This window comes from Lynx rufus, unplaced genomic scaffold, assembly GCF_022079265.1.
Source record: "Lynx rufus isolate CCGP_SWC_20201006 ecotype Redwood Valley unplaced genomic scaffold, mLynRuf1.p SCAF_16, whole genome shotgun sequence".
NCBI classification, from domain to species: Eukaryota; Metazoa; Chordata; class Mammalia; order Carnivora; family Felidae; genus Lynx; species Lynx rufus.
The window spans coordinates 10,095,915-10,109,887 of NW_025814830.1; the positions used below are offsets into that span (position 1 = coordinate 10,095,915).

Genomic DNA, 13,973 nt, shown 5'->3' on the forward strand with positions numbered 1-13,973 from the left:
CTCAGACTCATGAAGTGCCTCCTCTGGGTACCAACGGCCTCAGATCTTCCCCTCTGGGCCCTGACCCCTCTACCTTTGCCTTCCCTGTCCCAGAATAGATTGTCGCATCTGGAAATGTGTCTATGTCCCTCACTGCAGCTCCATGAAGGCAGGGACCAGGGATTTCTTAAGGCACCAAAAATGTCACCATCACATTGTTCAACACAGGGACTGACAGACTGAAAAAACAAAAAGGCATTTGAAAGATATCTTCTGGGGTACCTGGGTAGCTCAGTCATTTAAGCGTCTGACTTCTGCTCAGGTCATGATCTTGCAGTTCATAAGTTCTGGCAACGTGTTGGGCTCTGTGCTGACAGCTCAGAGCCTGGAGCCTACTTCGGATTCTGCATCTCCCCCTCTCTCTCTGCTCCTCCCCTGTTCATGTTCTGTCTCTCTCGAAAACAAATAAACATTAATTTTTTTTTAAAGATATCTGCCTTCCTTAATCTAGACCTTTGCAGATGTTGTTCCTTCCACCTGGAACACCCCCTCCACTGCTTTATCTGGTTCATCTCACATCACTTGGACATCTCTCCTCCCCCAGGAACCCTTGCTAGTTCCCACCCTCTAAGGCCGGGTTAAAGTTTGCTTGTGTCCCCAATTTACTACAAAGCAGATACTATATAGAAAATATTTGTTGAGTGACTGAATGAATGACAGGTAAGTGTTTGGGCAGGGTTACCTCCAGTATCAGCTGGAGCGTCACTTCTAGACCTCTTTTGTAGAGTTTTTTTCCCCCTTTTTGATGGCTTTATTGAGTTATAATTCATGTACCATACAACTCACCCATTAAAGTGGTTTTAGTATAGTCTTGTGCAGCCATCACCCCTTTGGTGGAGCTTTGAGCCCCTTCTAGCCTGAAACCCCTCCCGTCAGGTGCTCTGCTAGGTATTTCTCACTGTCCTGTTGAAGGGGATATAGTCTGCCCTCCTCCCTCACCCTGGGAGGGAGATCAGGTAAAGAACGAGATCTGGCCATCTGCCCTTGCCATCTGAGCAGCCACAGGGCTCAGCATTTAACCCAGAGGCCCATGGTTATGCAAATATCATGGAGGATTTGCTACGTGCCAGGTGCCGTTCTAAGTGCTTGACATACAGAACGATTCATTTACCTGCCACCAACACGCCTGAAGAGTAGGCACTATTAGTATGATCCTCCGTGTGGCACCAGGGGCTCTTGGGAATTCGACCCTTCCTGAAGCTCCAGACGTGAGCAGGAGTTCAGGTCAAGAAGGAGCCCCTGTACCCCATTTACACTGCTTGAAATGCACTTGGTGTGGTACAGCTGGTGGCTCGTGGGCTAGATAAGAGCCACAGGGTGGTTTTCAAAAATATATTATTTAAAACAGGGAAGTTTCCTTCTCTCTTCCACCCACCCATCCCGGCCCTTAAATAGAATATCCCTGATTATGTATCCTCACCTTTGTACTTTGATTTTCTTATCCTGCACCTGCTCCCCTAACATCATTTGCCTGAAGCATTTGACTTTGAGACTGTAACACTAATAGGTGGGTGAAGAATGACTCAGATACAGGCTTTTGTTTTGTTTTGTTTTAGTGCCAATGAGTCCTTCCACTCCCATCCACTCCCAACCTTTCCCCGTACCCTGAGCTTGTGCCTTTCCAGGCCGTTTTTGTTCTTTTTTTTGGGGGGGGGAGGAGGATTTTGGACACTCCCCCTGCCCCCACAGCCCCCCCCCCACTATGATCAGGAAATAGGCAGGGGCCACTAGGGTAGGGCGGTCTGGTCTTTACGGGACACTTTACCATCACACACACACAGCTCATTCTCACTCCCATATGGGCCTGCACAGGCCACCCACCAGGACTGCCACTCCCTGTCCTGCCACAGCACAAACTTAACTGGAGGCCCAGGTCTCTGTTCATCCCTCCAGGGACTCCTGCCCCCCATGTCTCCCAAGTCCCACTTGTCCCAGAACAGCTTTTGAATTCTTTGGGCAGTATGGAAATCTGGGGTCCCCTCTAGCTGAGGAAAGAGGCAGCGCCCTGAGCAGGGTCTGAGGCCACCCTTCCCATCCCCTTCCGGGGTCCCACATGGGGAAAAGATCTCTCTCGAGATTAGAGAGATAATAAAACAGAGAGGTAGGAAAAGAGAAAGAGAAACAGAGGCTAGGTCCCCGTGTCATAGAGCATCGGGCAGAGAAAATGAAATAGACAAGCGATAGGAAACAGAGATAAAGAGAGAAACGGACATAGGAGAAAGACTAAGCGACAGAGGCACGGAAATTAAGAGCCAGACACGGAGTCAAGGATGGGAAGAGGACGTAATTTAGTGGCTCAGAGAACAAACTCTGGAGCCAGACTTTCGGAAACATAGACTGGCAGAGGCAGAGGGTACAAAATAGGTGTTTTTTTAATTGAAACTTTTCATAAAAAGTAGAGGGAACGTGAAGGGCTAGTCCCGGGCCCCCGCAGCGTCGGTAGGAGTTGCTGAGGGTGGCAGGAGCAGCGAAGGGCATCCCTCCTTCCATTGGTTCGTGCGTCCTTCCTCTCCGACCACTCGGGCTCCCCGTGCTCATGCGCGCAAGCGGGCGGGAGAGTGCGCGGCAGGGAGCCGCGTGCGCAGGCGCGGAGCAAACAGCCTGGGACCGCCGGGGCTCAGGCCCGCGGCCGGGCGGGCGCGCAGTGGTGCGGCTGGTGCGTGGGCGCGAACCCTGGGCGGCAGATGCAGCGGAAGGAGCCATCGGTGTTGACGCAGCGTGCGTTGACGCAGAGCGGGGAGGCCGCCTCGGCCTCGTCACACTCGTTGATGTCTGCAGAAGGAGGTGCAAGGATCGCTGCTCAGGGCCGGGGACCCTGGAGCCGGCTTATCTGGCCCCTGGGGGTCCAGGGGTTCAAGGGGTGCTGAGCCTCCTGCTTGAAGTTGAATCCAATCACTACCACCTGCCGGCTGTGTGAGCATGGGCAAGTGGCTTAACATCTCTGAGACTCAGCTTTGTGTTCTATAAGATGGGTATGGTAGGGCCTATGTCACTAGGATTTTGTTAGGAAAATAATACTGATAATGATATCACAACAATTAATGCTTACTCGATGCCAGGCATTGTTTAAAGCACATAATGTGTATTTATCCAGCTAATAACCCTGAGGTAGGTAGTGATTCTGTTTTCATATGGGCAAACTGAGACGCAGCCTGGGGAAGCTCAGTATCACACAACAAGCCCACATTCTGCCCAGTTCTCAGAGTGCCCTGTCCCCTGCTATTTTTTGGCTGTGAGTCCTTGGCGGACTCACTTCTCTTTTTTGAACCTTGGTTTACACACAGGCCTCAGTCTCATTGTATTTCAGTATTAATGATGTTCACAACTCTATGACATGGATTCTACAACTTATGCTCATTTTTCAGATGAGAAAAACTAAAAAAAGGGACGGTGACCTGTCCCAGGGTCACACAGCAAGTTGCTGGACTGAGCCTGAGGTCTGTCCGACTCCCCCAGAGTCCTTGATGGTAACCACTTTGCTTTACTACTGCCTGAACTAGGCAAACATGATTCATATAAGACGGGAGCTCTCCAAAGCGGTCAAGTTGCCCACGGTAGCACTGAGACTCCCTAGCAATCACACCTGCGGGATTCTGCAGGATTCTTCAATCCTGCTTCCAGCCCAGCCCCCGGCCCGGAGGTCAAGCTCTGCTTTTCTCGCAGCCTGACCTCGCCTTCTTCAGGCACATCCCATCCCTGCGCGGGATGCACTTCCTGCTTCCCCTGGTCCGGCCTGACCCCTTGACGTCCCTGACACCTCCCGCGCCCCCAACCTCCGGTCAGGGCTTCCACCCTAGCCCCGCACAGGCTGGCCCTGGCCGCCTCTCACCGACGCAGGTCATGCGGGTCGTGTCCAGGCGGTAGCCACTGAAGCAGTCGCAGGTGAAGCCCTCGGGGACGCGCACGCAGCGGCCGTGGGCGCAGCCATCCAAGATCCCGCACTCCTCCGCCTCCAGTCCCTCGTAGGGCCCAGACAGCGCGCCTGCGGAGAATGCGGGGCTCCTTGGTTGGGGGTCTCTGCCTTCTATATCTTAAACCCCCAACGGGGAGGGGGGCGGTGCGCGTCCCTGGCCGGATATCCTCTTCTAAACCGTGAGTCCTGTTCGCGGGCTGTGGGGGGCGCCGTGGGGCCAGGTTTCCCTAGCGCTGCTCCCCATCACTTTCCTCCTGTCCTCAGCTCCTTGGTCTGCAGGTATGTTTCTGTCCCTCGTCATCGCTGCTCTCTGACGCTCTCTCCTACTGTATCTGTGTTCTCCCATCTCTCTGAGCCAACCCCCGACCCCAGCTTCTCTTTGTTTCTGGATCTATCTCCCTCCGTCTTCCCTGTTTCCATCTCTCTGCACACCTGACTCTTCGTCTTGGTCTCCATCCCTCGCCCGCAGTGCTCACCAGCATAGCTTCCACCTTCAGGTGACTCCTCAGGCTCTGGGAAGGAGCCACGCGTGTCGCGGGACCGATAGCGCCAGCGGGTTCCCGGGCCGGGTGGTGCCGCAGCCTCAGATTCACCATACGGGCCACCGTCGTCCTCAAAGTCGGGCATGTCATAGGGTGGTGCTCCGTAGGGGGCCTCTCGGCGGGCGAAAGGCCCAGGAGGTGGTGGGTAGGGGTCGTAGGGTAGCACGGGTGGCGGGTACAGCTCGGGGCCGTAGGGAAGGCCCTGGTAGGGTGGACCTAGGTCAGGGCCATATTCGTAAGGGAGTCCAAAGCCACCTGGCCGCGGGGGGCCATATGCAGGGGGGCGCAGCACATTGCACAGGGCCTCAAAGTCATCTGTGAATAGGAGCCAAGCCTCGTGGTTAGCCCTCAGAACCCACCATTCATGTTCCCTGGCTGGAAAGAGGAGCCCAGAGGAGAGGCGAGGAGAGGAGGAGGGCCTTGGGCTGAGGCATGGGACGGACTTCAAATGAGGGGACTGGGATTGCAGGGCCCGATAGGGTTTCTGGAGGCAGGATTAGGGCTGAGGGTTGTGACTGGGATTCCATGGTGCTGGGATCGAGAGTACTAAGTACTGGGGCTAGGAATCAGGGTCCAAGTGCTGGAATAGGGAGGACCCATGGGATATTGGACTAGAGGCCTAGAGAAATTGGATGGGGGTGTTTTAGGAACCAGAACTGGGGAGTCCCAGGACTGTTACTGGGGTGCTCAGGGGCCAGGATGCATAGGAGGGGATCTGAGCCATGGGACCTGGAGGTCTGAGGACCAAGGATCAGGGTTTTGGGGGTGGACTGAGGACCAAGAGCCAAGATTTGGGGGATCTCTGGGGTTGTGGGTTGGGGTCTTAGGCACCTGGAAGTGAGTGTCCAATACATTCAGACTCGGAGGTCTGTGAGCTCTGACCAGGTAGTTTGTGGGCCAGGACGGTGGGTCTGAACAACTGGTATTTGAGGTCTAAAGGTCCAGGATTTGGCGGGGTGGGGGGTGGGTGTCTCATGGGATGTCTTGGCCTCTGAGTATGACCCAGACAGGTCGTAGTACCTGAGTCCTGGGCGGGGCAGAGGGCACAGTCCATGCCCCAGGCCTCGCCATAGAGGCAGCAGCACTCTGTGTAGGTGGCCTGGCGGTCCAGCCGAGGGCGACTGCACACGAGGTCAGCCCCCACTTCCTGCCAGCACACTCCCAGATTGTCATCTGAGGGCAGAGACAGCATGCATCAGGGTGGGACAGGCAGGATAGGACCCTCCCAAATTCTTGGCCATCTCCTGTGCTGGAGCAGCCCAGCTACCCAGTGCCTAACACCAGACGCTCCTCCTCAGCTGTGATCTGACTCCCAGAAGGCCTCTGAGATAGCTCCAGGGGAGTATGTGCTTGGTCTGGCATGAGACAGTCACATAGGAGGAGAGAGGGGGGTTGTGGGGAGGGGGGATGTAGACACAGGAAGTGGAAGGAGAAGAGAGTTTGGGTCATTGGGCAAAAAGAAAGGACCCAAAGAGATAGAGACAAACACATCGAAAGAGTCAGAGAACCCAAGAACAGGAAAGTGAAGATGGAGAGAGAGACGAAAAGGAACAGACCTCTAGAAACAAAGACAGACCCAGAGAGTGGCAGAAATTCAGAGAAAAACCTAAAGACAGAGACCCCAGAGAGGTAGAAGGAGACAGAGACACACAGGGAAATAATAAGAGGAAGCACGGCTTTGGCACTTTGTAAGATCAGGTCCCATAACGGTCCTGAAAATGAAATTCCTCACAGCCACCCTGTAAGGTAGTCCACCCAAGGTGCCAGAAGGAAGCTGCGGCCAAGAGGCGATAAGCAACGTGCAGGTACACACGGCCAGCAAGTGCCAGGCTCCTCCGGAACCTTGGCTTTAGAGCAAATCCCCGACACCAGCCCAGCCAGCCCGGCCGTGGTGGCAGAGTCAGACACCGAGAGTAAATAGGGCGTGGGGGGGCGTGGCCTGGGCGTGGGGCTGAGCCCGGAGAGCGAGGGGCGGGGCGGGCCCGGGGGCGGGGCGGGGCTACCGAGGCTCTGGCTCTCGTTAGAGACGCAGCGGCGCCGGGAGCCGTCCAGCACCAGTGGGGGCTCGCAGGTGCAGTGATAAGAGCCCACGGTGTTGACGCAGCTGCCGCCTTCACACGCCGGCTCCTCGTCTGCGCACTCGTCATTATCTAGGGAGGCATGGAGGGAGTGGTCAGGAAGTAGCCCTCTACCCTTTCCCACTTCCCCAGCGCGTTGACAGCCTGATAGATGGAGTCTAGACTTCGGGAAGGACTTCTGCTGGCGGTGGCGACATTCCAGAGAGGCGCTGGCTTGGTAGAGGGTTGGGAGGGGGTGGGGGTGAAACTGAGGGTGGGGGGGGGGGGGCAGGCGAAGCTCGTACCGACGCACTCCAGTCGCTGGGCATGGTAGTAGTAGCCGTTGCTGCAGTAACATGAGTAGCCTGGGGCCGTGTTCACGCACACGCCGCTCTTGCACACCTGGTCTCGGAAGAGCTGGCACTCGTCCACGTCTGCGGGAAGGAGGGTCAGAGGTGCGCCCCACGCCAAGAGAGATGGGGCCGGGGTGTGGGGCGGCTGGATGGGGGGAATGTGTGATTCTGAGGCTTGACCGGGGAAAGAGAGAGACCGAAAGGTGGCGACAGAGACCCAGAGGTAGAGATCGGGAAAGGTGAAGATAGGCGAGGGGGCGGGGTAGAGACAGAAAAAGGTTGGGAGATGGAGGTGAAGAAAACAGGGTGAGATGGAGCTGGGCCTGGGGGCTGAGGGTGAGTGGGGCTTCAAGTCTCAGCTTACCCCTCCTGAGGCTCAGGTCTCCACTGGGTGCCAGGTAGCCCCGGCCATGGGGGCACAATGACTGATACTCAGCTGCACAGAGAGACAAAGCTGAGCCCAGACACCCTGGCCCGGGCCCCTGCCCTGCACCCTGGGCTTGCTCCCGCCCATCTATCTCAGGGCTTACTCCTGCCCCCTGCTCACCCAAGTTTTCAGGCCCCGTGCCTGTTTGTGCCCACCTCTCAGCCTCACGCCCGCCTGGCTGGCAGCTTACTCTTGCCCGTACGGTACCAGTGCCCCAGCCCATGTCCAAATGTGTCCTCTGTCCCAGTCGCATGCCTGCCTATTTCTACCCAAACCCTCAGCCCTATGTCCGCCCAGGAGCCCATGCCCACCTGTCTCCGTGCTGGGGCACTGCTGGATGCGGCAGCCGCTGCCCCAGCCCTCACCCACGGTACAGCAGCACTCCTGCCATGTCACATTCCGTGCCAGGATGTTGTCACATGCATCGGGAGCTGCTGTGTCAAAGTAGCACTCGCGGCGCCCGCTGCCCGCGGGGCCCTGCCTAGGCGGGCTGGGCCGGCGGGGTGGGGAAGGCGGAGGCGGCCTGGCAGGCAGACCTGGGCTGGCAGGTGCCTGGGGCTGTGAGCCCGGGAATGTGCCTGGAGAAACAAGGGGCTTTAGCCCAGCCAGCATGGGCTGAGCCTCCCACCCCCATGTTACAGACGAGGAAACTGAGGCCCCCAAACCGAGGCTGAACCAGACGCCACACCTCTCACCATCTGTCCTCGTTTCTCCCATTCTCACCTCCTGTCATTTTGGCACCTCACACCCTCCCAGGTGTCTGCCCCATCATCCCAGTTGCAGTTTGGGATGGGGTGGGGGGATTCCTCTGGCCTCCTGGCTACCTTCTGGGTCCTCACATCCAATGTGTCCCCAGCTGGCCTCAGAGTCTTTGTCCCCAAACCTAGGCTTGGACCTGGACACCTCCCCCCCCCCACCCCAGGCAGCCCACAGCCTCTCCACTTGGCCTCTCGCCTCCTGCCACCACCCTCCCCTCCCCTCTCATGGCCCCTGCCTTGGTCCAGTCTTCTCCTCTCCTGCCCAGGTCCCTGCCCTGGATGCTCCCTAGGCTCCCAGCCCCTAGTGTCACCCCCTCCAGCCCACCTGCACATGGCAGCCAGATTCTGATTATCCCCCTCTCCCACTCAAAACCCTCCCACGGTGCCACAGTGACCTCAGGAAAGGCCAGCCCCCTGAGAGGGTAAATCAGTGTGATCTAACACTGCATCCTTCTGCGGCCTCACTTCTCCCCACCCCTTCCCGTGCTGTGTCCAGCATGCCACCCCGAACTTATTTTTGTTCCTCAAACATGGCAGGTCCTCTCTTGCCTTGCCAGGCCTTTGCCCTCGCTGTGTCCTCTGCCCAGAATGCCCTCCCTCACCCACATCACCTGGCTTATTTCTACTCTTCCTCCTGCTCTCAGTTCAGACCTCCCCTCCTATAGGAAGCTCTCACTTCCCTCTCCAGCTGGGGTAGGCTCCTCCTCTGGATTCCCATAATCCCCCAGCCTTTCCCCAACACAGCCTTGTTCCTTCTGGCCTGAGCTTCCTCCTTCCAGCCCTGATTTCTCTGGTTGTCACTCTCTGGTGATATCTCTGCCTTCTCTCACTGGACTGTGAGCTCCTTAAGGAAAGAGTGGTCTCTCCTGATCACTACCATGTCTCTGGTACCTAGAATAAGGCCTAAACACAGTGGATGCCCTGTGAACATTTGTTGAAAGAAGGAATCTGGTAGAGTCAGGGACAGGGCTGATCCCGGTCCCACCGCCCATATTAACCCACGTGTTCTGAATTTTTTATTGTTCTTTAAAACAACATTTAACTGATGGCAGCCTGCCCATGCCGGAATGGTTAGACCACGTCATTTTTCTGTGAGCCCTGAAGCCATCAGTTAAACAGACATATCAGTCTTACCAGCAGAAGTTCGTGGGGGAACACAACGTCCAGTCATAGGGTCAAACTCCTCAGGGCTGGTGGGACAGACACACAGGAAGGAGCCTTCAACATTCTCGCAGAGGGCAGCTCCACACACACCCTGTAGTGTTTCACATTCATTCACATCTGTGAGCAAGAGACAGAGGGGAAGGAGAGTCAATGGTTGTAGGTGTCTGTGATTCCAAAGCTCTAAAAGTCTGAGCTTTCAAATAGAAGGGTATTCTTCATGACCCAGACCCCATCATCCACTTATCTTCTGGTGACAGACCCTGAATTTTCCTTGGGAGCCCTCTGTCCCTCCATTTTCAACTCACGTATTTATGAGTAGGGTTAAATCTACTCTGAGGGGTGGGCACAAGTTCCAGGCTTGGCCAACCAGATTACTGCATTTCTCTGGTTCAGAGAGATAGGCGGTGACTAAACTGGGCCAATCAAAGCTAGTTCTGGGACTTTTGGTAGAACTACCAAGAAAGAGCCTCCCTCGTTAGCCCTAGGGTTGCCAAGCTGAGGATATGAGCCCAGAGATGCCAGGGCCTTCTTTGTCACTCTGAAAAGAGTCTGCCTGAGCAGAAATACAACAGGGGAAAGCAGAGGTGAGAGGGAGAGACAGCTAGCCTTGTTAGAATTCCTGGATCCAACTATGCCCAAAGTTCAAACATATTCCAGGACTTCACCATTTTAATTTTTTTCAAAGAAACCAAGCTTGTGTGCTTGTCAAATGTAAAGAATATATCATTAAGATTCATGCAGTTCACTGTATATAAATTGAACCTCAGATAAAAAATATCTGTAGGGGCACCTGGGTGGCTCAGTCTGTTAAGTATGTGACTTGAGGGGCACCTGGGTGGCTCAGTCAGTTAAGCGTCTGACTTCAACTTAAGTCATGATCTCACGGTCTGTGAGTTCGAACCCCGCAGCAGGCTCTGTGCTGACAGCTCAGAGCCTGGAGCCTGCTTCAGATTCTGTGTCTCCCTCTCTGTCTGCCCCTCTCCCACTCATACTCTGTCTCTCTCTCTCTCAAAAATAAAATTAAAAAAAAAACATTTAAAAAAAATTTTTTAAGTATCTGACTTGAGCTTAGGTCATGATCTCACAGTTCATGGGTTCAAGCCCCACATTGGGCTCTGTGCTGACAGCTCAGAGCCTAGAACCTGCTTTGCATTCTGTGTCTCCTTCTCTCTTTGCCCCTCCCCTGCCTCTCTCTCTCTCTCTGTCTCTCTCTCTCAAAAATAAACATTAAAAAAAAATCTGTAAATGCCTACTGAAATCTGGTTAGTGCTATGCATACTGAAGAACTTAGGGAGACGTGCATTGATGGCTGCAATTTACCTTTAAACTTATCCCAGAAATAAGATGGATTACAGACAGATAGTTGAGGAAATAAGGATAATAAAATAATGATAATGGAATATATGTGGTGTGCAGAAATTCATTCTACAGGTTTTTCAATTTTCTGCATGTTTAGAAATTTTCCTCAGGGGCACCTGGGGGGCTCAGTTGGTTGGGTGTCTGACTTCAGCTCAGGTCATGATCTCACAGTTCATGAGTTCGAGCCCCACGTCAGGCTCTGTACTGACAGCTTGGAGCCTGGAGCCTGCTTTGGATTCTGTGCCTCCCTCTTCTCTGCCCCTCCCCTACTTGTGTGTGTTCTTTTTCTCAAAAATAAACAAACATTAAAAAAAATTTGGGGGGTGCCTGGGTGGATCAGTCCGTTAAGCGTCTGACTTCGGCTCAGGTCATGATCTCAATGGTTTGTGAGTTTGAGTCCCGCGTCAGGCTCTGTGCAGACAGCTCAGAGCCTGGAGCCTGTTTCAGATTCTGTCTCCCTCTCTCTCTCCTCCTCCCCCACTCATACTCTGTCTCTCTCTCAAAAATAAATAGCTATTTAAAAAAATTTTTTTAATGTTAAAAAAAAGAAATTTTCCTCACAAAATGTTGGGAAAAAAGAAAACATTTCTGTGTACTTAAGACTAGTGTCCATTAAAAAAAAAGATTAGTGTGCATTTTACAGACTTTATGCACATATTTTTTTAAGCCCTCCCAAAACAAGATCTGAACGAACAGGGTTTCTGTTGCTTGCAACCAGAAGAGTCCTGACTGACTAGGGAAATGCTGTATATTCCAGAGTCTAAATTCTACAACCCGAATGTGTCAGTTCATATCTGTTCACACACCAAGTGTGAACTCATATTTGTTCAGGTCTACAGAGAGGAGCAGGGCCTGACCCACCTCTTCCCCACCCTCTGCCCCCCCCCAACCCCCCGAGCCCCGTACCCACGCAGTGACGCCCGTCCCTGGCCCCCTCGTATCCCTGGTCACAGAGGCACTGGAAAGAGCCTGGCAGGTTCTGGCACACGGCGTGGGCCCCACAGAAGGACCGATTCCGGCATTCGTCCACATCTGCAACCACCAGACAGTCAGGCCATTGCTGGGCTTTCCATGCCCTCCACATCTCACCCAGTGCCTGATGGACACCCACCCTGGCATCCGCCCCCTGGCGTCGGCTGATAGCCAGGGTCACAGGCTGGTGTGCAGCGGTAGGAGCCGGGGGTGTTCTCACAGCGCTGGGCTCCGCAAATCGCTGAGCCATATTCTTGGCATTCATCCACATCTGGAAAAGAGTAGGGTGGGGGGAGGGGAGGGGAGTCACAGGCCTGGATTCACAAGTTCCTGATGCCGCTTCCGGTTCCCATGATTGAGAAGTCCCTATAAATCCGGTGTTCTAGGAATCTGAGCTTCTGAAGTGTTGAGACTCTTTTAAGGTCTCATCGCCATTTCTCACGGTAGTCCAAACATGGGCCCACCTCAGGGCCTTTGCACTTGCTGTTTCCTCTGTCAGGAACACTCTTCCCTCAGGTATCTGCATGGCTCCCTCTTTAACTTCACTCAAGTGTCTAGGTCAAGCTCTCCTAGTACCCCTTCCCCCACTGCCCTATCATCTGTGTCCATTTATCATGTTTTATTTTCCTTTTTTTTTTTTTTTTTTAAAGTAGGCTTCATACCCAGCGTGGAGCCCAACATGGGGCTTGAACTCACGACCCTGAGATCAAGACCTGAGCTGAGATCAAGAGTTAGTTGCTGGGGCGCCTGGGTGGCGCAGTCGGTTAAGCGTCCGACTGCAGCCAGGTCACGATCTCGCAGTCCGTGAGTTGGAGCCCCGCGTCGGGCTCTGGGCTGATGGCTCGGAGCCTGGAGCCTGTTTCCGATTCTGTGTCTCCCTCTCTCTCTGCCCCTCCCCCGTTCATGCTCTGTCTCTCTCTGTCCCAAAAATAAACGTTGAAAAAAAAAATTAAAAAAAAAAAAAAAAAGAGTTAGTTGCTTAGGGGTGCCTGGGTGGCTCAGTCGGTTAAGTGTCCGACTTTGGCTCAGGTCATGATCTCACAGTTTGTGGGTTCGAGCCCCACATCAGGCTCTGTGCTGACAGCTCGGAGCCTGGAGCCTGCTTCAAATTCTGTGTCTCCCTCTCTCTCTGCCCCTTCCCCGCTCATGCTCTGTCTCTCTCTCTCAAAATGAATAAATGTAAAAAATAAAATAGCTGCTTAACCAGCTGAGCCACCCAGACACCTATTTCCCTTCTTAAAGTTGACATTAATATGTCAAAAATATCCATGTATTTTTTAACATGCCAACTGTCACCTCCCTAGACTATAACCTCCATAATGTAGGGACTTGTGTCTGTCTTGTTCCCCCCTGTAACCCCAGGGTATAGAACTGTGCCTGACACACAGTGTGTGCCCCCAAACTGTTTGCTGAATGAAGCTTGAATTTATTTACATACTGTCTGTCTCTCCCTCCCCCCACTCCTACTCCCCCACCGTCAGCTCCGTGAGGGCATCGATTTTGTTTGGCTCATTGCCACTGTCTGGCACACAGTAGGTGCTTAATGAATTCCTGCAGAATGAGCGAACGAAGTCCCCTGAAACTAGGCTTCCACGGATCAGAGGTCTGGCAGCCAGAGAGCCAAAGATAGCCCACAGTCATTTCATCTGCTCCCCAAAATGTTGACCCACACACTATGCAAAAACAAATCTTTCCATTAGCCCCAACCTCCTGTCTCATCAGTACCCCGCTGGAGCCTGGTGGGGAAACAGGGCAGAGGGGTTGGGAAGGGAGGGAGGAGGGTGTGGGGGAAGGCATAAGGAATGAGAAGGGCAGGCAAGGGCTGGGACTGGAACGGTGGGCCTACACGTTTGGGGCGGGGCAGGGGCGCTGGAGAAGTCTGAAGAATGGGGGAAAGCACAGAATCCGGAGAGACTTGGAATAGAACTTGGGAGGCGGTGTTTAAACGGGCAAGGCCCAGCACAGTGGAACCTGGGGAATTTTGAACTGGGAAAGGATGGGCCCAGGACAGCCCGGGTTGGGCCCCTCTCGGTGACCGGGAGGGCAGCTGGAAGTAGAGGGAGTGGTGGAAGGTGAAAGAAGGCAGGCTTCAAGGGACCCAGACAGAAAGAAACCCACTGGAAGCTGTGGAGGCGCTAACAGTTCTTCCTGGAGGAGATGTCTTGCTGGGGTCTAGCCTAAAATGTGCACTGAGCTAGAGGAGCAGAGAGGGCTGCTTCTGGAAGTGAGGCTTGGCCTGGTATCTGGTAGGAGTGTCTCCCCTCCCCTCCACCCCCATTTCCCACCTCACCTCCAGGGGAAAATGCAAGGGCACCCCGGTGGCTTATTTCCACCACAGAGATGGGGGACACAGTTAAGTGCATTGGTTGACGGCTCCTTCCCTCCCCTC

General features: G+C 54.2%; 1 protein-coding gene across 2 annotated transcripts in view; it reads right to left on the minus strand.

Moving 5' to 3' along the window:
* Positions 1 to 2,486: 2,486 nt before the first annotated feature.
* The window catches only part of LTBP4 (latent transforming growth factor beta binding protein 4), a 28,393-nt gene continuing 16,906 nt past the window's right edge, over positions 2,487 to 13,973 (minus strand). For both annotated transcript variants that reach the window (XM_047079175.1, XM_047079176.1), the window contains 11 exons: positions 11,724 to 11,855; positions 11,519 to 11,644; positions 9,224 to 9,370; positions 7,643 to 7,909; positions 7,269 to 7,340; positions 6,857 to 6,985; positions 6,498 to 6,644; positions 5,515 to 5,667; positions 4,429 to 4,809; positions 3,869 to 4,021; positions 2,487 to 2,811 (listed from right to left, as the gene is read on the minus strand). In XM_047079175.1, coding sequence (XP_046935131.1) covers positions 2,657 to 2,811; positions 3,869 to 4,021; positions 4,429 to 4,809; positions 5,515 to 5,667; positions 6,498 to 6,644; positions 6,857 to 6,985; positions 7,269 to 7,340; positions 7,643 to 7,909; positions 9,224 to 9,370; positions 11,519 to 11,644; positions 11,724 to 11,855 — 1,862 coding nt within the window. In that variant the 3' untranslated portion in view covers positions 2,487 to 2,656. The remainder of the gene's footprint in view (positions 2,812 to 3,868; positions 4,022 to 4,428; positions 4,810 to 5,514; positions 5,668 to 6,497; positions 6,645 to 6,856; positions 6,986 to 7,268; positions 7,341 to 7,642; positions 7,910 to 9,223; positions 9,371 to 11,518; positions 11,645 to 11,723; positions 11,856 to 13,973) is intronic.